Source organism: Malassezia pachydermatis, assembly GCF_001278385.1.
Source record: "Malassezia pachydermatis strain CBS 1879 chromosome Unknown scaffold1, whole genome shotgun sequence".
Taxonomy (NCBI): domain Eukaryota; kingdom Fungi; phylum Basidiomycota; class Malasseziomycetes; order Malasseziales; family Malasseziaceae; genus Malassezia; species Malassezia pachydermatis.
The window spans coordinates 657828-681020 of NW_017253138.1; the positions used below are offsets into that span (position 1 = coordinate 657828).

The following is a 23193-nucleotide window of genomic DNA, read 5'->3' on the forward strand; positions in this document are numbered from 1 at the left end:
ATTCGTTCCTCGAGCTTATCCCCAACTCGAATGAGTTCGTCGGTTGTATCCAACGTACAACAACAAGAGGAAGACGACAACACACGGGCTAGATAACTGTATTTCGCCTCCCTTTGTTTTCAACCTCCTGGTGCATTGTGTTTGGGTTGTCTTTGCACGACACTTGAATCGACTTTGTGATTGCGTTCCGTTTAAACCCACCGATCTTGCTATGGCCAAAGTATATGTTGGAAATCTGAGCTGGAGCACGACCGATGATGGTCTTGCTCAGGCTTTTAGTCCTTACGGACAGTTGACTGACTATATTGTGATGAAGGACCGCGAGACTGGTCGTTCGCGTGGTTTCGGCTTTGTGACATTCATGACGCAACAAGAAGCCGATGCCGCTATCATGGCTTTGAATGAGCAAGAGCTCGATGGCCGTCGCATTCGTGTCAATATGGCAAACTCACGTCCCCCTATGATGGGTGGCGGTTTGTCTGGCGCAAACTTGGGATACAGTGGTCTTACAGGTGGCTACGGCGCCGGCGCTTACGGTGCTGCACAGCCAGGCTACGGCTATGGTATGTACGCTCTCTCATGCACACTAACTAGAATAGGCCAACCTGCTGGCTTTGCATATGGCCAACAAGCGGGTTATCCCGGCTACCAGCAGCAACCGTATGGAGCCCCGCAGCATGCTGCTTATCCTCCTCCTCACGCTGGTTACCCACCACAACAGGGCGCCTACCCTTATGGTGCGCCCCAACAGTATAGTGCTCCTACTCAGCCCTATCAGGGCCAGCCTCCCCAAGGCGGTCAAGGCTATGGCAACCAAGGCTACTAGGTTCTGATTATGCATACTGTTCATGAAAAGCCACGATCGCATGTACATCGGTCTTATTTAACGACACGACAGAGTATATATATCTGGGATTGAAAACCCCATATATCCATGCCCTGATTTCGATGGACATCACATAAAGAGTGGTATGGTGAGGCTATCTATATGTGATTTGTCGAATAGGGATTGTCATATGTAGCACGGGCCAGGCGCTCGAATGTACCATGGCGCATGACCGCTCCTATGATGTCAAGTGGTATTTGCACCACATTTTAAATGGCCATCAGCCAATTTTAAACATAGTACGTTCGTGGTGCGATGCCTATGACCTATAGTAATGCACCCAAGGTAAGGACATTTTCGTTCACCAATCGATTCTGCACCTATCTTACCAAGGTGTAGACACCATGTCATACTAAGGCAGATACATTTTTGAGTGCGACTCGGGCGATTTAGATCACCGAGTAGACGCGAACGATATTGTCGCTGTAGCCAGCGAAGAGGGTCTGGCCGTCCGCCGACCAGGCAAGCGACAAGCACTCCGGCTCAGTGGCGTTCTTGCCGAGGCCAGGGAACTCCGGCTTGATCTCGTCAACAATCGACTTGCTCTCCAGGTCGAAGATCTTGATGTACGAGGCAGTGGCAGCGCAGAGCCAGTAGCGGTTGGGCGAGAAGACAAGGGCGTTGACAACGTCACCAGCGTCAAGCGAGTAGAGGTGCTTGCCGTCAGTGAGCTCCCAAAGCATGGTCACACCGTCGCGACCACCCGAGGCGCAGAGCGAACCATCCGGCGAGATGGTGACAGTGTTGATGTAGCCCTGGTGTCCGAAGTGGTTGGTAGTCAGCTTGCAGCGGCTAAGCTCCCAGACCTGTAACAGTTAGCATTCTGCACAAAAGGCCCGCATGTTGTGCCATAGCCTCCCTCTCATCCATTTTCCATTCTCCATCATGTGACACTCAGTGATCTTGGTGGTTATGGTTCTTCTCACCGACCCACATGCAATGCAGGTCTCCGTAGTAGCAAATATAACGTAGCTCTTCATCGCAACAAGATAGAGGGAAAAGGCAGACCGGCTCGGCAACGACAGCGGTTAGTAGTCATACATACCTTCACAACCTTGTCCCAACCAGCCGAGACAATCATCGGGTTCTCAGGGTTCGGACTGAAGCGGACGCAGCTCACCCATTCAGTGTGGCCCTCCTCGGTGATGTTGAACTTGCAGTCACCAAGAGTGTTCCACAGCTTGATGGTCTTGTCACGGCTACCCGAAACGATCTGACGGTTGTCCGGGCTGAAGCTCACGCTGAGCACATCGCTGGTGTGGCCCACAAAGCGGCGGGTAGTCAGACCAGTGTTGAGGTCCCACAGACGGAGCGACTTGTCCCACGAAGCCGACAGAGCGAACTGGCCGTCCGACGAGATCACCACGTCCGACACAAAGTGGTTGTGGCCGTGGAGAATCTTCTTCGGGTAACCGTAGTTCGTCTCGTCGCGCGAAAGGTTCCAGACAATGATAGTCTTGTCACGCGAGGCAGTCAGCAGCAGGTCAGGGTTCTCCTGCGACGTAGCGATGGCAGTGACCCAACCCTTGTGGCCAGACAGGCTACCCTTGTAAGTGAGAGACTCAGACCTAATGAATGTTAGTATTTTGTCCTTAAATTCCGCGACATTAAGTCGCAGTAAAGTGTACGCACATGTTGCTAAATGTCAGAGGTTCTGTACGTTGCTAGTGGTGGTACAACAAGCAATGGAACTTGCCCTTGAGAACGTACTCCTCTCGACGGGGCTTCGCGCGAAATTGGATTGAGTCCCTCCAGCCATTGGGTCGCGTGCAAGAAACTATATTTTTGGGCTGACACTACAGTGCACTCACGTGAGAAATGTAGTTCCTTTTCGGCCGATGACCTTTTCTCGCCGCGCGTGGTCCCAGGCAAGAGGACTTCTGGCAGGCTGGCTTGGTTCGTAGCATCACACTCGTCACCTACCATGGCGCCTAAGATCGACCCGAACGAAGTCAAGGTATGTCTTTTAATGGCGTGAGAAAGAATAAAGTACTAACACACGTCTAGATCATTTACCTCCGTACCACTGGTGGTGAGGTCGGTGCTCCCTCGGCTCTGGCCCCTAAGATCGGTCCGCTCGGTCTGGTATGTATCATTTTTTCCCTACGCTTGTGCGTAGATAAGGAACAGTGTAGCTAACATCCGTACAGTCGCCGAAGAAGGTCGGTGAAGACATTGCCAAGGCCTCGAGCGAGTGGAAGGGTCTCCGTGTGACCATCCAGCTGACTGTCCAGAACCGTCAGGCTGCTGTGGCCGTTGTGCCGTCGGCCTCGTCGCTGGTCATCAAGGCCCTGAAGGAGCCGCCGCGTGACCGCAAGAAGGTCAAGAACATTAAGCACGGTGGCAATATCCCTCTGGATGAGATCATCGAGATTGCGCGGACCATGCGCTTCAAGTCGTTCGGTCGCAACCTCGCCGGCACCGTCAAGGAGATCCTTGGTACCTGCCAGAGCGTTGGCTGCACTGTCGACAAGCAGCCCCCGCACGATGTCATTGAGGCTATCGACGAGGGTAACGTCGAGATCCCGGAGGAGTAAACGTGTGATGACGTTGTTATGGCCTAGGATAGCCAACTAAGACAGAGCCCTCTGGTGGTTATCCGTCTTATGTGTTTGCGGACGTTCTGTTTGGTCCGTGGCATTATGTCTAGTATTACAGTGCACTAGCAGGTGCCTATATATAGACGTGCCTGTTGCATGCCCAACCCAAAAAAGCAATGTAATACGGATTTTCTCATAACCTAGAGGTAACATCTGTACTTTGTGTGGTGTGTCTATGTTAGCAAAAACTCCTAGGGAGCGATAAATGGCTTGCGTTGAATAGCTATCTAGACATGGGTTGCTAGATGTGTGGGAAGAGTGTATACATAGCACATTCACCATACATTTGGATCATGCTGGACCCAGATGAAAAATGGGCTACGCTAGCATGTAAATAGTCATTGATAAAAAAACGAGAAAAGACAGATGGTACAAGAAATTAAGGAGAATAAGATAGATCTGCAGGTTGACCTTCATGCACTTTTGAGAAGGCGTGGCAGTCCGGACAGTACGCCCATAATTGGGAGCGCGTCCCGCCAAAATATCGTACAGAAAGACGGGGAATACTTTGACACTGTGGCCCATGCTTAGAGGCAAAAGAGCTATCTTCTTCCATAGCTTGTGAAGCATGATGCGTATCAGATGCTGGCAACGAAGAAGGTTGAAGCAGGCCAGGAGAGGGGCGAGACGTGAGTGGGTCCCATGCTTGGGCAGATATAAAAGTGGCAGAATCACGCCGGCGCGAGGACCCAACCCCCAGGGAAGCGAGGACAGCGTGATTCAGCTCGTCAGGCAGGGGATAAAATTCGGCCATGTCATTAGAGCCATCTAAGTGTGTCGATCTTCGCCGCACGACAGCTTTTCGACATATATCAGTCAGGCCAGCAGCATTCTGCTGAGGAAAAACAAAGGAACCTTGCGATGCGTCTTCGTCGTCATCGCGTGACTTGCGCTTGGTGCGGCGCGATGGGGATGCAGGTACGTTAATGGGTGCTGATGAGGCGGGCGTGTACATCACACCGTTTTTACAGGAGGATAGTGCGTTAGGGACCAGGGATCGTTAGATGAAGCATACAAAAGAGAGTTTTGAGGGCCAGGTAACGTGTCAACACAACACACTGACCTGGCTTGATGGCTCGTTCGGCACTTTTTTTTTAAATAAAAAGGCCACGCGCGTTCGATGGTGGTGTTGCAGAGCAACCAATCCAGTTGAGGTGCCCCAAGATTTTGACGCATCCAACAAAGTGGAGGTTAGGCAACGCGCCCTGAAGACACGCGTAGCTGGGCCTGGAGAGCACGCCTAGGCGGCCATGTGCACATCGCTTGTAGAGCACGTACGATGACGGTTCCGTGCACAAGTATTCAGTCGCATGTATGTACCGTCGAGAAATATTCGCGTGCAAGTATGCAATCCTGTAAGCTCAAAGAAGGTAGGACCTGGCAACATATTACGTTACAGCCACTCACTTGTCGAGTCGAGATGGCCAAAGAAGCATCTGGCGCAGAGCAAACACGTTTGGTGATTGAGTGGCACACACAAATGAGAGGTGACAGACAAGGACAGATTATTGTACTTGTACGTCTGCAGCTACTGACAATAGGAATTGCTCGAGTTTGGCGAAACACCGATGTATGTCCAAGCTATGTACTATGGGACACGGATTGGTTTCCGATACCTTTTGCCTGAAGACAAAGTATGTATATATACATACTTCCTCTTCTTACACAGACACATTCGTATCGTTTCCAAATCCAGTGTCAGCATACCGACGATGTCCAAAGGCTTCTCCAGCTGATACGGCATAAATGTGAATGTAGTCCCGCTACGAAAATCGGCATGGGCCTACGGACGCCGATGCCTAGGTTACCTTCTCCTCCGCGTACGTCATCGCCCCGCACACACACCAAGGTATGGACGCCGTCCCCACGACGCTCCGCGCGCCTTGCTCGCGATCCGAGCGTAGCTGACTAAAACTAATGGAGGCGGTCATTGGCGGGCTTGTTGGCGAGGGGACCGACATCTCTCCCCGCAGCGCGGCGTCCCTAGCTAGCTAGGTAGCAAGCGAGCATTTGTATTCTAGAAGCTTGTGTGGTGAGGCAAGGGTTGGATTATAATGCCACAGGGCGCCGCACATCGCCGGTCGCATAGTCCAGGCACAAGACCTGGGATGGCACGGTACGTTATCTGGGAGGGCCTAACATGCAGTGTACGATCGTCTCTCGCAATGACCACATCTGATCATCATGAACCACACCCTACTATGCATCGTAGGATGACAGACATTCCTAGCCGTACGCGCTCGAGTACCAATCTCGATGCAAGTCGACGAGCTCGTCGCCGTACCGCGTCGAAAGTCAATTTGGCCGAAGCTGGGAAATCGTCCAAAACCTCGAAAGCGGCGGCAAATACCTCCGCAGATGGATGGGAGAGCTCGCATGACTCTTCCGGTAATGAAAATGCAGACGATGGTGCTTTGGAAGTGCGTGCAGCACTTAAGCGCAAGCCCTCTGCGACGCCAGATGGTGCACGACCACCCAATGCCGTGTCCTCAGCTACGGTGAACCCCATGTTATTGCAAGAGAAAGAGCCTATATCCCCACATACAAGCCATACGGAGACAATGCCCGTGATGGCAACGCCTCGTAAGGATAGCACGAAGGAGGCAATCGCAGCCATGGCACCGATTGCCGCTTCGCCACGGTCGATCCGCTCCTCGTCGTCGGTTCGTTCCATTCGGTCGCTTCTTGCTGGCCAGGGCGAATCTGTGCCGCGCGAACCTGTAGCACCTGTGCTGGATACGCGTCCTGTCACGGGCATGCACCATGGCGTTGTTGCTGGCTCCGGTAATGGCCCAGCAGAGGACGAGAGTGCGGCAGACGTGTCGCAAGAGAGCCTACGACGCCCTTTCCTGACCCGTTCTCAGAGCAGTGCATCTGCGCTTCATCAGCATGCGCCCTCAGTGATGCGCACCGATACCATGACAGCCTCTGGCCTTTTACCGCAGCGACGACCTGATATACTAACACGGTCTTCCAGTACTGTGTCGTTGACAGAGGGCCTACCCAATCGAGCATGGACGGGCAGTCCATCGCGTGATCACTTAGAGCAGCTGCTGACAGGCCAAAGACAACCTGTCCGTGTCGTGTCGAACGATACGGCTCTCCACCTGCCTGTGACTTCATCGGGGACGCCGCTTGGCCCCATACCGTACACGCGATCCGGCTCACAAACCCGTATCTCGGCCGCGTCGATTGCGAATTTGCTGGTCGGTCCACGAGGGCTGGATAAGCGACCGAAGCCTGTGGTGTCCAAGTTTGCGCAACAAGCACAGCAACTTGACCCAGCTGCGACGCAGGCCTGGGCTCTTCCTAAAGCCGAGGATGTACCCAGCCGGATTGTCAATGTCGATGTACCCTTGCACTCTGTCTTTCATCCAATCTTTGTCGACCGTGTCAAGGCCCAACGTCGCGGTATGACCTCGCCGCCGCCACCTGAACAGACGCAATACCGCTACCTGTTGGACTACGGGCTAAGTGGCCCGCCTATTGATGACACAGCGCTAGGCCAGGCGGAACTAGCGCCTCGGATCAAATCAGGCTGGCCTTTGCCGGAAAGTGACCAAGCCCGGGCCCAGGCGCGGCACGAAGAGCAAGACGAGTGGCCCCAGCGCAAAGTGCTAGTCCCTGATTCGACGACGACACTGGGTCCCAATATGATTCCGTTCCACTTTATTCATGCGCTGACCTCCACGATGGAAAATGCGTTGGCGCTTGACCAGACTGAAGTCCCGGTGATGGCCTCGCTCTTGCCGGGTGTCTCTGATGAACTGGAGGAGGGCTTGGATGGGCAGCGAGGCAGCGAAGAAGCGGTAGAAGCCACCCAAGAAGCTCCGGTGCACTTTATCGACAATGCGTCAATGCGGGCTATAGCGTATACCGCACAAGCTGTGGCCGTCCAACGCTCTCACACAATGACACGCCGCTTTGCGGATCCGATGCGCGCTGCGCTAGGGCGCGTCGTGCGTATGTCAGGCTATGCATCGCAGCTGCCCTCCAATGCGGAGGCTCGTGCAGCCTCCGCTTCCTCACGGCGACGGCCTTTGGCACGTAGCGGTTCAAGCTCGCCCCTGTGGCCCGGCGTTACGCCGTCGACGACTATGCAGCGCTCCGCGACGATGGCTTCGCTGCAATCGTTCGCTTCCGCATCGAAGCAGTAATAGGCCGTGGACTACGTGCTGCTATAGAGTACATGCAGAGAGGTAGTGCGCACACAGAGAGATCCAAAGCAGCCTGCTTACGAGTCGTAGCCATCCGGATTCTTCGACTGCCAGTTCCACAAGTCACGGCACATGTCGTCCAACGAGCGTGTGGCCTTGAAGCCCAGCTCCTTCTCGGCGAGAGCAGGGTCCGCCGTGAGGTCCGGCACATCACCAGGGCGACGACCTACAATCTCGTACGGGTACTCGTAGCCCGTCACCTTGCGCATCGCATCGATCATGTTCAGCACGCTCATGCCCACGCCCTTGCCGAGGTTGAATGCGCGGCTGCGACTCTCGGTAAACTTGCTGTCGTCGTCCAAGGCCTGCATGGCGTTCAGGTGGCCCTCTGCCAGGTCAAGAATGTGGATGTAGTCACGCACACACGTGCCATCCGGCGTCGGGTAGTCGTTGCCAAACACCTTCAGACCCGGCTCGCGGTACTTGCCGACGGCCATCTGCGCGAGCAGCGGAAGCAAGTTGCCCGGCTTGCCGCGTGGATCCTCACCCAGACGGCCTGACGGGTGCGCGCCAGCCGGGTTGAAGTAGCGCAGCGAGATCGCACGCCAGTCCTTGTGCGCATGGCACACATCGCGAATGATCATCTCACAGATCTGCTTCGAGCGGCCATACGGACTATGCGGGTCCATCGGTGTGGTCTCTGGGATCGGAATGGTGGTCGGAGCGCCGTAGACGGTCGCCGACGAGCTGTACACAAGACGCTTCGCTTCGTGCTTGTCCATGGCTGTAAGCAGGTTGAGCAGGCCACCGACGTTCACATTGTAGTAGCTTACATTAGTCATGCAGGTATACGTACTCAATCGGGATCTCTGACGATTCACCCACAGCCTTGAGCGCACCGATGAGGATCACCGCGTAGATACGGTCGTTCGCGGGGCGGTCCGCAAACACCTTCTCCACCGCGGCACTGTCACGCAAGTCGGCCTGGATCAGCTCCACGGCGCAATCGGCCTTGTCCTGCTCCGTCGCGTCCGCTGGCAGCGCCTTCAGCGCCAGCTCCTCAATGCGGCGCACAGCTTCCGGCTTGGAGTTGTGGAAGTTGTCCAGCACTGGTGGTTAGTATCGTTGTTGACGATGGCCAGCGTCGGCCGTAGCCCTGGCTGCTCACATACCTGTCACGCGGTACTTGCGGGTGTTCAGGACCGTCAGCACAACGTGGCTGCCAATGTAGCCGGCACCGCCAGGAATAAGAATGCGTTGCTTGTCAACCATGATGAAAACGAAAGGGAAAGGACCACCAAGAAGAATCGTGGCCCGCGAAACTCGCCTGCTTAACCAAAGTCGTCTCGGCCTGCACGCGTTGCCAAAACCACGTGGACCGCGTCACATCGATCTCGCGTGCGCCTCCACGCTCGCGACGGCTTGACCTTCGGATGCGCGTACCTGTCGAGTTTTATCGCGGGGGGACTAGCCGTGGGCTGGTCTTCCCAGCATCGGCCTTGGCCCCTTACTCACAAGCCGCACGGAATCGGATTATATGTACAGCTAGTATGTGTCCCTTCACCATCCTGACAAATGCAGTGGGTTCCCCTGACCCCGATGGCCGCCAAATTGACGGCGTCGGCGGCGGCATTTCGTCCCTCTCCAAGGTCGCCGTCCTCTCCGTCCCGACACACGAACAGTATCAGTCCTCCCTACGTGCACTTGGCCCAGCATGGGCCTTCCCTGGTGTGCCATGGGCCGACGAGCCTGCGCGCGCTCGCGATCCCATCACAGGCTACGATGCTGTGTACCGCTTCGGCCAAGTGCCTATCAACGATATGTACCATATCGACTGGTCCAGCACGTGCGGCAACTTTATTGCCGCGGCTGCGTCGCATGTCTATACACACCATTGGAAGGCATTGCGTCCTCGATTGCAATCGTACTTACGCGAGCAGTTCGGCTCCGATGAAACACAGCATCCCACGGCCGTTCACTTCCCCCTTCGGCTGTTGATGGCCGACTCGGGGAAGCGTGTTGAGGCGCACATCCCGCTCGTCCAGCTGGCCAAGGGTGCTTGGCACCTGTCGCGCACACCCGATACGCATATTGCCGGCGTCCCTGGACGAGCGCCAGGCATCCAAGTGCACATGCCACTGGCCGTCTCGCCCTTCCCTACAGGCCAGGTGTGCGATACAATTCGCTTGGAAGGACGTGATGTTCGTGTGTCTGTCGTCGATACGGGGCTGCCCATCGTGCTTGTCCTCGCCTCGGACCTTCATGTGGGCCGCGAGCAAATGACACAGACAGCCGCTATGCTCGATACGGACACGGCGTTGTTGGCGCGCGTCGAAGAGGTTCGGCAGCAAGTGGCACGCCTCACACCTGGTCTGCAAGCGCTTCTAAGTCCCTCCGCGCCGAAAGTGTGCCTTGTCGCGCCACGCTCAGAATACACGACCTCCGGCGGCGAGACAGTGCCCGCCGAGGCCATGGATGTGTTGGTCCGCGCCGTGTCAGTGGGCAACTTCCATCGGTCGATCATGGCTACAGCATTATCGTCTCTCGCTGTGGCTGCGGCGTGCCCAGGCTCTGTAGTGGCCACAGCGTGTGGCAGTACGCTCTGTGCGGCATCCCAAGCGCGTACGACACAGACACTGCGTGCCATTACCGTCGGACAGCCGGCTGGTACATCTATGGCCATGGCACAGTTGCATGACGGTGTGCCGACGGCTGTCGTCTACGATCGAACAGCCCGACGTGTGCTCCATGGTTTTGCTGATACCCCGCCCTTTGAAGAGATGTGGCAAAGTAAGCAGGCGTACGATGCGATATCGATGACGCATGTCGATGAATAGTTCTCATGGCAGGATTTGGACCTGCTCAATGGTAGGATACGCGCCTGTAGCTGTATGCACGGCATCACACATCGAAATACATGCGGCTGTACACCCGGCCATCGCCTCAATCGCCGTGTCCGCATGGGACGTTGTGCGGCAATGAATATACATCTCGTGGGGCCGAACGTCCGAAGACGAACGACTAGGCACAGCAACAGGGCTCGAAGGCGGCGAGGCTACCCCCTCTAGCCATGCATCAGGATCCAGTAGGCTCGCAGCGCTAAACCCGCCATCGCTTTGGGGGCCCATCGAAGGTGATCCCGTGCGAGAGGGGGGCGAGGCCATCATAGGCATATGTGACGACTCTTGCGACGGAAGAGCAGGCTGTGGTGCAGGTGTGGACGATGTCGCCGACTCAATCCATACATCAATATGCGCACAGGGCGTTGCTAGTCGTGCAGGCAAGACCATAGATGTCTGCTTAGCAGCTAGCAGTGCTGCAGCGCGAGCGAGTTCCTGCGTAATTCGTCTTGTGGCTGCATTGCTCTCCGCATGCCAGAGAGACGCTGCATGGGTATCCAGGACAAGTCGGCCAGTGGCTCTGTAGGTCGAAGAAGCTCTAGACACATACGACCTTCCTATGTGCGTAGTCCATCCTCGCCCACGCTGCAGCTCTCGCCCTATCCCCATGGCATGCGTCCACGCGTATCGTGTCATGTGGAGAAACGGCCGAATTTGGAGGCTCTTGCAGGTTTGCCATGACGCGTCGGTGGCCCTGGCGGGCAGTCCCACGGTGCTCACCAATCCGACGAGGGATCACGACAAACGCCCCCGCCACCAGCGAACATGCCATCACGTACATGGCGAGCGATGCTGCTGCGCTTGTGCGGGCCGTGGATACGACCTTGTCGACCTGGAGATCGACGCAGCCTAACGCTCACCTATTGGTAGCGCTAAGCAAGTCGCTACCGCGCTCAGAGCTCGCACACATGGTCAAGAGCATCACGGCACACGTGCCATCGCGTGTAGGTATGCTCGTACCGCCTCTGAGCGCCTCTACGGTACGATCTACCACGTCTGGCACATTGCATACAGCTGCCCTGGCCCTTTTTCCGAGCACACACGCTGTGCCATTTCGATCCACCATCCCTGGTACAACGCGTATCGCAGTAGGGCGATGGCCCAACCAAAAAGAGGCATGGAATCAACGCTCACACTCCCGAGCAGACCGCCTAGACTCGACAGGGGAATGGCAGTCACTCTGGGGTCGAGAGAACGTCGATGGCATTGTCCCGCCAGAGCTCGCAGATGTAGAGCCTTCGGAGATCGATGCCATTGTTTTTGCGTCTGATGCACACCCTCAAGGCCTCATCGAAGGTCTGGATACCCGCTTTCCCAACGCACACGTCCTTGGCGCGACGGCGGCATTGACACCGTTTGAGACAGGTCGAGAGTATACATTGCTAGGAGGGTATGAAGGTATCTACGATAAGGGCGCGGTAGGTATGGCACTCCTTCGCCCATCCAAGTCACATCTAGCCAGGCGGATCGAGCAGCTGGCGCCTATGGGCCCACGCCTCGCTCTGACAAGGTAGGTCCCTGGTATCACTAACGCTAGTGCACGTGGAAATATCATCTCGTCGTTGGGTGAGCACAATGCAGCGCAGCAGTTCTTGCATCTGATCCTAGAACGGCGCTCGGCTCAGAAGCACATGGATGCCCAAGCTCTGCGGTCCATGTCCAGCTACGTCCCCAAAGACGAGACGTTTTACATGGGTATATTTGCACATGAGCATGATACCATGCCGCAGTTCCTGACGACCATTCACTCAGGGCACCCTATGCGTGGGACGCTAGGCGTGGATACGGAAGTGGAGCTAAGTCAGTGGACACACGGCTTTGTGCAAATGTATCGCACTGGCGAAGGCAATGCCGTGGCCGATGCACAGCCGCCAGCACGCACAAGGTATCTGTTTTTGAACGGGGGCGAGAAAGGTATGTCGCATGCGCTCGACGACATTCCAAAAACGACATGCGACGAAGGCGTGGTGGCCTTGCCCGGCACATTTTGCGCTGGCAGTGAAAAAAGCTGGTATGCGCGCACACCAGGCGCCTGTACGCACAATTGTACAGTGCCACATACGTCGGCCATGCTGTACCGTACATAGACACGGCTTTATTCGTCATGAATACCGTACTGCTGTTTCGCTTTGGCCAGCTCTTCTTCGCGCTGCGCAAGAGAGCCTTTGCCAGAGAGTCTTGACGGGACGTGGTACAGCACTTGAGTTGTTAGTTGGCGTATGTACATACCGACAATGTATCGCTCCATCAAGTGGAAGCCATTCAAGTTAGCCACTGCATTCTTGGCGTCGTTGGCTTCTTCGTATACGATGTAGGCCGTGCCGCGCGTTTGCTGTGTATTCCCTAGTCGAATTTGGCGAATCGCACCGTACCGACCGAACAATTCGTACAGATCTGCACCATGGATATTATAATTCAGATTCTTCACGAACAAAATTCGACTGTGTCGACCTTCTGCGACTGACATCGGTGCGACTAGCCACAGCGCTGCCGTGTGAGCCTGCGATGACGCGCGCGATGTCTGCACCACGTGGTCCATTGGTGCCTTGAGAGGATGACATCATCTTGCTGATCTATTAATAAATTCTCTCGTAATCCCCGACGCATGCGAGCCCCTAGTCGGTCAGTTCTTCCGTCGTAGAAGACAAATCAACAAACGGGTGGTTATGTATTATAGCCTATTAGGTCAGGCTATCAAAGCCTAATGCCCCTCCGAGGCTAAGTTTCAACACGAGCGACGCTGTTTGGATGGACAGCTGAAAAAGAAGTTGGCCGTGCAATCAGACGCCGCATTGCATTTACGGTCCAAGCCCATCTAGTTTGTAACGTAGCTTAGCTTGTGCCTAAAGTCTTGGGTGAGAAAGAAAACAGCCTCCTTGGGTTTGTTCGCTGTGCTTTGGGTATTGTCCTCCAGCTCATTGTTGTGGGAGTCGTATCTATACCCTAAGGCAGTTCTCTAGTCTCCCTTTTTTCTTTGCTTTAAGTACGAGAGTGACGGGGCTGTGCTGAATGAGCCAGCCGTCGAACAACAACGGTCCTTTGACCGGCCATGCGTCTAGCGGCGCATCCGCTTCAGCGCGCCCTTTGCAGAGTCATCTAGCACCACCGTCCAACATACAGGGTAGCGGAGCTGTATCGTTTCAAGAGCCAAACACTCACGACTTACGTCCTACCAAGTCGAGCGAGACCATGAGCAGCCATCTTCCGCTGCCCAAGCCAAGCGGGAGCGGTGGTGGCGGTGGTAGTTTCCTGAGCCGCGCTGGAAGCTTTGCTCGCCGTGACCGCGATATCGAGGCGGGCTCAGCTACAGGTGTACAACGCAAAAAGTCAATGGTGCGGCCAGAGCGTGAGCGTATGGACCCCAACCACCGGCAATGGCACTATCGTAACCATGCTGCTCAGATGGATAATACACATGGCTCTAATGTAGCCTACATGCCATCATCAACAGGTCATATGCCGCACCATGGCGCTGCGCCGTCAGGGCAAGGCTTTGTGGCAGGTATGGGACCTGGCGGCGGTGTAAGTGGTCTCGGCCTGGCAGGACATGGCGGCCCACAACCCCAACGCCATCCACAACTGCGTCGTGGTAAATCTATTTTGGGTCACAATGAAGACAAGGTGGAAAGTGGTATCCACTTCCTTCGTCGTGGCGTGAGTATGCGACGTACCGCTCCTGGCAACCCAGACTCGAGGCTCAAGGAGGGTCAAAACGATCCGCCGCCCAAGGATGGCTGTTTTGACTGGATTGCGCCGGGTCCTGTGGGCCCATGGATGATTTACAGTTGGTTCGTGACGTCGTGCATTACCAGTCCCTGCCTTCGCATGGTCGGCATCAAGACGCCTGAGCAGCAACGTGCGTGGCGTGAGAAGATGGGTCTAATCAGTATTATTTTGGTGCTCATGGCCATTGTTGGTTACATTACCTTTGGTTTCACACAGACTGTATGTGGCGTCCAAAATCGATATGACCTGCATGACATTTACTTTGGCACCGATGCTGCTCCCAGTGTGCTTATGGGTGGTAAGATGTTCACTTTAGATAAATGGCATCACCCTGGATTTTCTGGTGATCAAGGTTATGCGGATCTGACCAACAAATCTCTCACCCCTGCTGATATTGCCAAGTATGGCTCCAATTACGGTGCCGATTTGAACTTGATTTTCCAACAACCTGGCGGTGCTTGTGAAGGTGTACTGAAGCCCACACAAACCAACCCTCCGCGCTACTTTGAATGCGCAATTTTGCGAACTAGAGAACAGTACGGTACAACACAAATTTTCAAGAGTAATGATGCGTGCCACGACGTTTCGACAAGGACCAATATGATCAATGGAAAGCCAGGTTATCCCAGAGTTATGGGTGATGCATATGTTAAATGGGAAGATATGGCGAATTACACTAACCACCTGATGTTTTGGCGAAGTCATGCTATTGATATCACCATTCTGAGTCAGAAAGAACCTCTGGTTCAGCTTACAGACTTCATGACAAAATTGACCAGACCAGGTCCCTTCCAAACCAACTGGACAGGCAAAGATATCACGGCACAGGGTATGCGTGCCGGTCTTACAAAGGAGTTGGACTGCTTGGCTCAGCTGGGGAGCATTGCTTCGGTCGATGTCGATTCGTACGGTTGTATTGCGTCGCAAGTGGAGTTGATTCTTTCCATGATTTTCATTATCGGTGCTGTGGGTATCAAATTCATTATGGCCGTGGTTTTCGCATGGCTGCTTTCTTGGCGCATTGGTAACTACGACAATGAGTCGTATGCCCAGCGCATGAAGCGTATGAACGAGGTCGAGACGTGGACGGATGATATCTACCGCCCTGCGCCTGCGGGTTACCGCCCCAATGTGAAGAAGTCATTCCTTCCCACGACAAGTCGCTTTAATCAGGCGTACCAGAAGCCACAGGCCAAACCTACTACGCTGGAGCGCAAGATTGCTGCTGCGCGTATGGGTCACAATGGCACGCCCGTGGGATCTCCACCTGGCTCGCCATTGCTGACGGCCGGTCGTAGCTCGATGTCGTTGACGCAGCCTATGCTGCCGTCATCGCAGTCGATGCACTCCTCAACGTCGAGCAACGAGTCGCCATGGGGCCCATGTCCATTCCCCCTCTACAATGTGGTACCACAGCCGCCGTCAAACTACCAGCCCTTCAACTTCCCGCTGGTGCATGCCATTTGTCTAGTCACGGCCTATTCCGAGTCGTTTGAAGGTTTGCGTACGACGCTGGACAGTCTGGCTACGACCAACTATCCAAACAGTCACAAGCTCCTCTTGGTGATTGCAGACGGTATTGTGAAAGGTGCGGATTCAGACATTTCGACTCCCGATATCTGTTTATCGATGATGAAGGACTTGATTGTGTCGCCTGAGGAAGTGGAGGGCTATTCGTATGTGGCCATCGCCGACGGTACAAAGCGCCACAACATGGCGAAGGTGTATGCTGGCTTTTATGACTATGATGACCATACGGTGGAGCGCTCCAAGCAACAGCGTGTGCCGATGATTTTGATTGCCAAGTGTGGTACGATGATGGAAATGGACAGTGCCAAGCCCGGTAACCGTGGTAAGCGTGACTCGCAGGTCATGTTGATGGCCTTTATGCAAAAGGTCCTGTTCGATGAGCGTATGACGCAGTTTGAGTACGAGTTCTTCAATTCTATCTGGCGTGTAACGGGTGTGACGGCTGATCAGTACGAGATTGTGCTCATGGTAGACGCCGATACCAAGGTGTTCCCCGACTCGCTGACGCGTATGACGGCTGCGATGGTGGAAGATCCCGAGATTATGGGCTTGTGTGGTGAGACAAAGATTGCCAACAAGACACAGTCGTGGGTGACGATGATTCAAGTGTTCGAGTACTACATTTCTCACCACCAAACGAAAGGCTTTGAGGCATGCTTTGGTGGTGTGACGTGTTTGCCCGGCTGTTTCAGTGCGTATCGTATCAAGGCGCCTAAGGGTCCGAAAGGTTTCTACGTGCCGATTCTTGCCAACCCTGATATTGTGGAGCATTACTCGGAGAATGTGGTGGACACTCTGCACAAGAAGAACCTGCTATTGCTGGGTGAGGACCGTTACTTGACGACACTGATGCTCAAGACGTTCCCGAAGCGCAAGATGATGTTCCAACCATCGGCTGTTTGCAAGACGATTGTGCCTGACTCATTCCGTGTGCTGCGTTCGCAACGTCGTCGTTGGATCAACTCAACTGTTCACAATCTATTGGAGCTGATCCAAGTCAAGGACTTGTGTGGTACGTTCTGTTTCTCGATGCGTTTCGTGGTGTTTATGGATTTGGTGGGTACGCTCGTGCTGCCCGCTGCGTTGGCTTTCACGTTGTATGTCGTTGTGCGTGCCATCCAAATTCCTATTGCGAATCAAAGCAAGGTGAAGGAGCAGCGAGAAGAGTTCCCGCTTATGCCGTTGGTTCTTTTGGCGCTGATTCTAGGTCTGCCTGGTGTGCTGATTGTCATTACAAGTCGCCGCTTCATGTATGTGCTGTGGCTATGTGTTTACCTGATCTCGCTCCCTGTTTGGAATTTAATTCTTCCCGCTTATGCGTACTGGCACATGGATGACTTTTCCTGGGGTGCTACGCGTGTTGTGCAGGGTGAAAAGAAGGGCGAACACCATGGTGATGCTGATGGCGAATTTGATTCGTCGGATATGATTATGAAGCGCTGGATTGAGTTTGAGCGTGAACGCCGCTGGCGCTCTGGCATGGAGTCGCGCGACGGTGGTGACCAGGGTAGCCTGTTCTCTACACCGAACGATGCGCCTCTGCCTCAGCTCCCGCCTGGCGCTGGCGCCAGCGCCAGCAACGCGCCCGAAGAACCGCGGCGCGTTGGATCACGTGCTCGTTTGGACTCGGTGCCGCTCCTGGAACTGCCTGCGCCGCTGGGCACCGATGCGCGTCAGCGCAAGGCCTCGCCGCCTACGAACGCAGTGGGCCCTACGTCCCGCCCACCAGGCCCGGCACCTCTCGGTATGAACCCAAGTCCGAGCCCCACTCCCAATCCGAACGCCTCGATGGCGGCGCGGCAGCACTTGTTTGGACCCTCACCGACTAGCGCTGCGATGCGGCCTCCACCGATGACGGGCGCACGTCCGCCTGCTGGTATGATCTCTTCACCTCCGCCGCGCCCAGGTATGCCACCTGACCCTGGCTCGCCGCCGGGCAGTACGCCACATTCGCCGCCGCAATCTCCACCGATCCGGCCAATGGCTCAGCCCAACCCGTGGGCATCGCCTCCTCAGCGGCCCGGTGTCCCGGCGAGCTACGCGATGCCAGGTCAGCCACCGCGTCCTCCTCACCTAATGAACTATCCACCGCGTCCTCCCGCGCCTGGCGGCGCTGCCTCGCCTCCGCCGCGTCCCACTCACCTCGCGAGCTTTGGCCAGGTGCGCCCCATGGCGTCTGGCGCGATGCCTGGCCGCCCTGGCATGCCTACGTCGCCACCTATGCGCCCGGTTATGGGCCCTTCCTCGCCTCCGCCGCGTCCGCCCTCGTTGGCAGGTTTCTCGGCGCCAGGACGTCCGCCCATGTCACCGCCGCCGCAAGGTGACGCTGCGTCGCCGCCCATGTCGCCCGGTGCAAATGCTATCCGACCTTCGTCACCGCCATTGCTCGGCCCTGGTCAAGCACCTCTCCCTCGCGCGCCTGTGCGACCTCAGGTGCCGCAAGGTGTGCAGCGTGTGAGCTTGACGGATGATGGTCCTGTGGCGGGCTCGTCTGGCAGCATGCGTCAAGTGGTCCGTGGTGCACGTCGTCAATCGTCTGCCAACCATGGCCCTCAGCTCCCGCCGTTTGACTCCTCGTTTACTACCAATCCATTTGAGTCGTTGGACAGTGAGTACACGAAAAAGTAAGCGACTGGTGATATCTGCGGCGATGGTATGTCCAGGACGTACCCAATCTGCATTGCATACACACTTGATTGTGTGTAGCATCTCTTTATGTCTCCCATGTAGTATGGTATATAATACATCCCCCTTTTTTTCTGGACCGCGAAGGAGGCTGATCAGCGCGCCGACGACGCCTGTGGTGTTGTTTCTGCATTTATTTTCAAGGGTGTTGTTGTTGACAATTCCCCCCCTTTGTAGCACGTGGCATTGTAGGCGGGTCGAACACAGGTCAGCGAGCGGAGGTTGGTTTCCTCCACGCAACGCGTTCGTTTGTTTGGACGCCTGGGACGTTGGGGACTCGCTACACGATGCGGCCCGCAGACGACCAAGCGTACGATCCTCACTCGCTGGAGCTTGAGGAGGAGGATTCGTACGATGCTCAGGCTGTCGATTCGCAGCTGGACAGCGATTATATTACCTACAGCGCTGAGCATGACTACGAGTACACAGGCGCGGAGCATGACGGCGACATGCCAGATGACGCCATGTATGACGACGACGACTTTGACGACGACTTTGACGATGAGTTGTCGTCTAGCCCTTCGATTCCAGATGAGAATATCAACTTTGACCTAGTGTACGCCTTGCATACGTTTATTGCAACTGTCGATGGTCAAGCGACTGTGCAAAAAGGCGATCATTTGGTTCTTCTAGATGATAGCAACAGCTATTGGTGGCTTGTCCGCGTCATGCCATCGCAGGAGGTGGGCTACATCCCTGCTGAGAATATCGAGACGCCCTACGAGCGTCTTGCGCGTCTCAACAAGCACCGCAATGTGGAAATCGCTACCGCGACCGAAGAGGATACAGAGCCTATGTACTCTGAGGGTCCTTCCGGGTTCCTTGTCAAGGCACGCACGTATGGCGGTATCAACAAACACTCTGGTAAACTCTCGGCCCTCTCACGCCGTGAAGTGTCTCATCCCGACGAAGAGCATGCACAGCGCTCGCCGCCGAAGAAGCAAGCCGTACTGTTCGGCCAGTCGGAGTACGTGGAGCATAGCGGGAATGAAGCGTCGGACGAAGAGGACGAAGAGGCTGAGGAGCATGGCGAAGAAGAGTCGGCCGTGGCGTACGAAGGCAGGTACGAATACGATGCGGCGTCTGTGGAAGACGAGGGCGACGAAAACCAGGCGCCTGCTGTCATGTCGTCGACCCCCATTGCTGGGGAAGCGCCTCGATTGGCATCGACGAGTGCAAGTACCATTAGTCCCACCATTGGGCTGTATCCCACGTCGGATGACGATACCAGTCGCGAGCCACGTGAGGAGACGCGGCGGTCGAAGCGGACGAGTTTGCTGGGTATGCCCGGCACAGAAAAGACTTTCACAGTTGTGCGTCTGTTTGCGGGCGATACGATTCAAAGCGATGCGACGTTCAAGACGGTCCTGCTTAGTCCCACCACCACGGCGTCAGAGTTGCTAAGGCAGGCCATGCAGCGTTTCCATCTCACTGAAGACGAAAACGACTATGCGGTGGTTCTTCGTCATGCCGACGGTGATGAGCAGACGCTGGAATCGTCAGCGTATCCGTTGCAAATGCTGGAAGCGTTGGCAGATCATATGGGCAATACGTCGCACAACGATTCGTCGCAGCATGATAGCGTTACGTCGCTCATGTCTCTAGTCGACACGTCATCCAGTCGAATTATGTTTGACTACAGTGATGATCGCTATGGCAAGCTTTTCCTGGTGCGTCGTACGTCGTCCCTGGACGATGTTGACAAACTACTAGCCTCGACACCAGCTCTGACGGCTATGCTCTCACCCTCTGCGCCCGTGACATCGCCTACCAAAGCCAAGATGGCGCCCTCGCCTTCAACGCCCGCTGCCGCGCCAGCCAGTGATACGCTTCTTCGCTTCACTGTTCAGCTGGCCCTCGATGCACCAGACTTGCCGGAGGGCTTGTACTTTGACGCAACCAGCGGTGTCCCGATGCGTGGCTCGCCCCCTCCCGACCAAGCGCCGAGTCTGTCCCAGACGCGACTGCTTCAGTTGGTCAAGAATGCCACAGTAGCAGAAGTGATTGAAGCGGGCCTTGAGGCGTTCCAAGTCCCGGATGCCGTGGTCGACGGTGGCGATGATGTTGAGGCGCGTGCCTGGCATGGCCGGCCTCGGGCGAAGTACCGCCTTGTGGCGCAGTCAGGCACCAACGAGCAGTCACTCTCTCCTACATCGAAAGTGTTGGCTGCGTATGATACCTTGCCGCGTCTGCATACCATTGAGGTCGCCTCCAAACGCAAAAGCCTGGATTTGGCCATTACCCCAGGCTCTATGGACGACATTGCGAGTACGGATCCCGTGTTTGTCCTGCGCCTCGTCCCACCGGAGCGTCCTTTCGGTGCCGGATCCGCCACGGATACCTCCATCCTGAGCACGTCTCGCAGTTTCCCGTCGGATCCGTTTGGTGCGTCCTCGTCGCGGCCTACTCCGTCGGCTCTCCTATCGCCCCGAGCCACGCGTCCAGCTGTCCTGGCCAATGGCGAAAGTGGTGTCGACTTGATTGTGAGCGATCAGGTGCGTCTACGCTCTTCGCGGGCCAATGATTCTCCTCGTGTGCGCTATTCCCTTCTCTCGGCGGCTGGCTCGTCCAGAGATGTGAGTGAGGCACTGCAGCCTGTGTTGGAAGGCATTACCAACACGCATGGCACTCGCTCTATGACGCACGACGACCTGCTTGAACGGTTTGCGGAGCAGATTCCTACGATGCCCGAGACGACTGTCAAAGCCGACTTGCACTTGTTGATGCGTGGCCTGGTCCTTGACAAGTCGCACTCATCGCCGTCCTCCTCGTCTCTTCCTCCTCTCTCGACGCCGCCGCCCACGTCCTCGTCGTCTACGTCGACACGGCGTTCACCCCTCTCTTCGTCGGCCTTGTCCAAAGCCACTGCTTCTGCGCCACTGGTGACGCCGTTGCCTGACTTGCAAAGTGGCCTCCACTTGCCAAGCCAGGCGCAATTGCAACGCAGCTCGTCGGTGCGCAGCGTGTCTGCGAGTGATGCTGCGATGGCGATGGACACCCCAGCGCGGACCTCCGCCCCGTCTCGACGGACAGGGGATCGCGTGCTGAGCGACTCGACCGTCGCGACAGGGACAGACCGCCAGGGTCACGAAAAGTACAATTTCCATGCGCTATATGGTATTGTGGATGCCCTTGTTATGGAGAAGCCCCAAGGGGATGTGGACCAGGGCCTTAGCTCGTCGCATCACTTGTCGCCTCCTTCGTCACCACAGACAGGGGCGTTGAAACGCTCGTCGTTTGCCATGTCCAAATTGCTGGAAGAGACGCCAGCCGAGCGCGTATGGCGCGAGTCCAATGGTCTCTTTTCCGTGCCTTTCCAATCGGCAGAGACAGCGCCGGCGGGGGCCGAGGACGAACATCTGCAATTTGCGCCTCTCATGGCTCGGATCGCTGCTGTCGAGGCCGATCTCGACGATCAGTTGCGGGCCCTGGTCGGCCCCTCGGTGTCATCCTGATTGTAGCATGCCATAGCATGCCTTGTTCCTATAGTTTCAAGCCCAGCTGCTGGCACTGTCGTAGGGCAGCGTCGCAGTGTGATGCCCATTCTGTCCTTCAGCATGCCATTCCCCTCTGCCCCTCTTCGCGGTGGGTTACGTCAGCACGTGGCAGCCGTAGATCGGGGGGGACGAGGCGGCCGCGTCGGCGGCGCCGTGGTCTCCCTTCAGTGTGGCATCGCAGGGGCCTTGCTTTCTCAACCTCTCTTCGGCTCGATTACCATGTCGAACCGCACCCCACAAAATGTGCTGAGGCAAATGCAGCGCATGTTCCAGCAGATGCAGGCCAATGCGAACCGCGCGACGTCGCAAGGCGGCTCGAACTTCTCGGGCGGTGGCGGCAGCGGCGGTGGCGGTCCTGTGAACCCGTTGCTGGGCGGCGCAGGTCTCGTGGCGCTCTTTGGCCTGGCGATCGGTGTGAACGCGTCGTTGTTTAACGTTGACGGTGGTCACCGTGCGATCAAGTACTCGCGTCTGTATGGTGTGTGCCCTACCATCTACAATGAAGGTACGCACTTTATGATCCCATGGCTCGAGACGCCGATCGATTATGATGTGCGTGCGAAGCCGCGCAGCATTGCCAGCTTGACAGGTACCAAAGATTTGCAGATGGTCTCGCTGACGTGCCGTGTGCTCTCGCGCCCCAGCGTCGAAAACCTGCCGACGATTTACCGTGAGCTTGGCTCGGACTATGACGAGCGTGTGCTGCCCAGCATTGTGAACGAGGTACTCAAGTCGGTGGTGGCGCAGTTCAATGCGTCGCAGCTCATTACCCAGCGTGAGATGGTCTCGCGTCTGGTGCGTGACAACCTGACGCTGCGCGCTCGCCGCTTCAACATTATTCTGGACGATGTCTCGCTGACGCACATCTCCTTCTCGCCGGAGTTCACGCATGCCGTGGAGGCCAAGCAGATTACACAGCAGGCAGCTCTGCGTGCTGCTTTCCAGGTCGATCAGGCGCTGCAGGAGAAGCAGGCGATCATTGTCAAGTCGGCCGGTGAGGCTCGCTCGGCGGAGCTGATTGGTGACGCTGTGCGCAAGAACAAGGGCTTCTTGGAGCTGAAGAAGCTTGAAGCTGCGAAGGACATTGCCGCGACGCTCTCCGGCTCGAACAACCGTGTGATGCTCGATGCACAGAGCTTGCTGCTGGACGTCTCGAAGGACTCGACCGCCCGCCGTGTGTAGTACAAGGCAAGCACACACTCCCTATTTAGC

General features: G+C 56.0%; 12 protein-coding genes across 12 annotated transcripts; 8 read left to right on the forward strand and 4 right to left on the reverse strand.

Annotated features, from left to right (window-relative positions):
• Positions 1-211: 211 nt before the first annotated feature.
• Positions 212-826, forward strand: Malapachy_3238 (glycine-rich rna binding protein; the record flags this gene model as incomplete). The annotated part of the gene is made up of 2 exons (XM_018137715.1): positions 212-563; positions 600-826. The coding sequence occupies 2 exons, from the start codon at positions 212-214 to the stop codon at positions 824-826; spliced, it is 579 nt and encodes a 192-aa protein (XP_017993845.1).
• A 449-nt stretch (positions 827-1275) lies between these two features.
• Malapachy_3247 (guanine nucleotide binding protein beta subunit) lies at positions 1276-2520 on the reverse strand (the record flags this gene model as incomplete). The annotated part of the gene is made up of 3 exons (XM_018137724.1): positions 1276-1692; positions 1932-2432; positions 2515-2520. The coding sequence occupies 3 exons, from the start codon at positions 2518-2520 to the stop codon at positions 1276-1278; spliced, it is 924 nt and encodes a 307-aa protein (XP_017993476.1).
• A 290-nt stretch (positions 2521-2810) lies between these two features.
• Malapachy_3235 (60s ribosomal protein l12) lies at positions 2811-3423 on the forward strand (the record flags this gene model as incomplete). The annotated part of the gene is made up of 3 exons (XM_018137712.1): positions 2811-2843; positions 2894-2971; positions 3037-3423. The coding sequence occupies 3 exons, from the start codon at positions 2811-2813 to the stop codon at positions 3421-3423; spliced, it is 498 nt and encodes a 165-aa protein (XP_017993842.1).
• Positions 3424-5699: 2276 nt separating this feature from the next.
• Positions 5700-7643, forward strand: Malapachy_3264 (hypothetical protein; the record flags this gene model as incomplete). Its single annotated transcript, XM_018137738.1, has 1 exon — positions 5700-7643. The coding sequence occupies one exon, from the start codon at positions 5700-5702 to the stop codon at positions 7641-7643; it is 1944 nt and encodes a 647-aa protein (XP_017993590.1).
• A 77-nt stretch (positions 7644-7720) lies between these two features.
• Positions 7721-8915, reverse strand: Malapachy_3248 (udp-glucose 4-epimerase; the record flags this gene model as incomplete). The annotated part of the gene is made up of 3 exons (XM_018137725.1): positions 7721-8471; positions 8500-8752; positions 8816-8915. 3 exons carry the CDS (start codon positions 8913-8915, stop codon positions 7721-7723), a joined length of 1104 nt encoding a protein of 367 aa, XP_017993483.1.
• Positions 8916-9076: 161 nt separating this feature from the next.
• Malapachy_3266 (hypothetical protein) lies at positions 9077-10480 on the forward strand (the record flags this gene model as incomplete). The annotated part of the gene is made up of 2 exons (XM_018137740.1): positions 9077-9191; positions 9225-10480. The coding sequence occupies 2 exons, from the start codon at positions 9077-9079 to the stop codon at positions 10478-10480; spliced, it is 1371 nt and encodes a 456-aa protein (XP_017993592.1).
• Positions 10481-10483: 3 nt separating this feature from the next.
• Malapachy_3277 (hypothetical protein) lies at positions 10484-10933 on the reverse strand (the record flags this gene model as incomplete). Its single annotated transcript, XM_018137751.1, has 1 exon — positions 10484-10933. The coding sequence occupies one exon, from the start codon at positions 10931-10933 to the stop codon at positions 10484-10486; it is 450 nt and encodes a 149-aa protein (XP_017993638.1).
• Positions 10934-11322: 389 nt separating this feature from the next.
• On the forward strand, positions 11323-12630 carry Malapachy_3267 (hypothetical protein; the record flags this gene model as incomplete). The annotated part of the gene is made up of 3 exons (XM_018137741.1): positions 11323-11933; positions 12006-12053; positions 12081-12630. The coding sequence occupies 3 exons, from the start codon at positions 11323-11325 to the stop codon at positions 12628-12630; spliced, it is 1209 nt and encodes a 402-aa protein (XP_017993593.1).
• An 8-nt stretch (positions 12631-12638) lies between these two features.
• Malapachy_3251 (rna-binding domain-containing protein) lies at positions 12639-13010 on the reverse strand (the record flags this gene model as incomplete). The annotated part of the gene is made up of 2 exons (XM_018137728.1): positions 12639-12742; positions 12773-13010. The coding sequence occupies 2 exons, from the start codon at positions 13008-13010 to the stop codon at positions 12639-12641; spliced, it is 342 nt and encodes a 113-aa protein (XP_017993542.1).
• A 722-nt stretch (positions 13011-13732) lies between these two features.
• Positions 13733-18427, forward strand: Malapachy_3239 (glycosyltransferase family 2 protein; the record flags this gene model as incomplete). Its single annotated transcript, XM_018137716.1, has 1 exon — positions 13733-18427. The coding sequence occupies one exon, from the start codon at positions 13733-13735 to the stop codon at positions 18425-18427; it is 4695 nt and encodes a 1564-aa protein (XP_017993844.1).
• Positions 18428-18771: 344 nt separating this feature from the next.
• On the forward strand, positions 18772-21939 carry Malapachy_3242 (hypothetical protein; the record flags this gene model as incomplete). The annotated part of the gene is made up of 1 exon (XM_018137719.1): positions 18772-21939. The coding sequence occupies one exon, from the start codon at positions 18772-18774 to the stop codon at positions 21937-21939; it is 3168 nt and encodes a 1055-aa protein (XP_017993479.1).
• Positions 21940-22200: 261 nt separating this feature from the next.
• Malapachy_3245 (phb2-prohibitin) lies at positions 22201-23163 on the forward strand (the record flags this gene model as incomplete). Its single annotated transcript, XM_018137722.1, has 1 exon — positions 22201-23163. One exon carries the CDS (start codon positions 22201-22203, stop codon positions 23161-23163), a length of 963 nt encoding a protein of 320 aa, XP_017993478.1.
• Between the last annotated feature and the right edge of the window lie 30 nt (positions 23164-23193).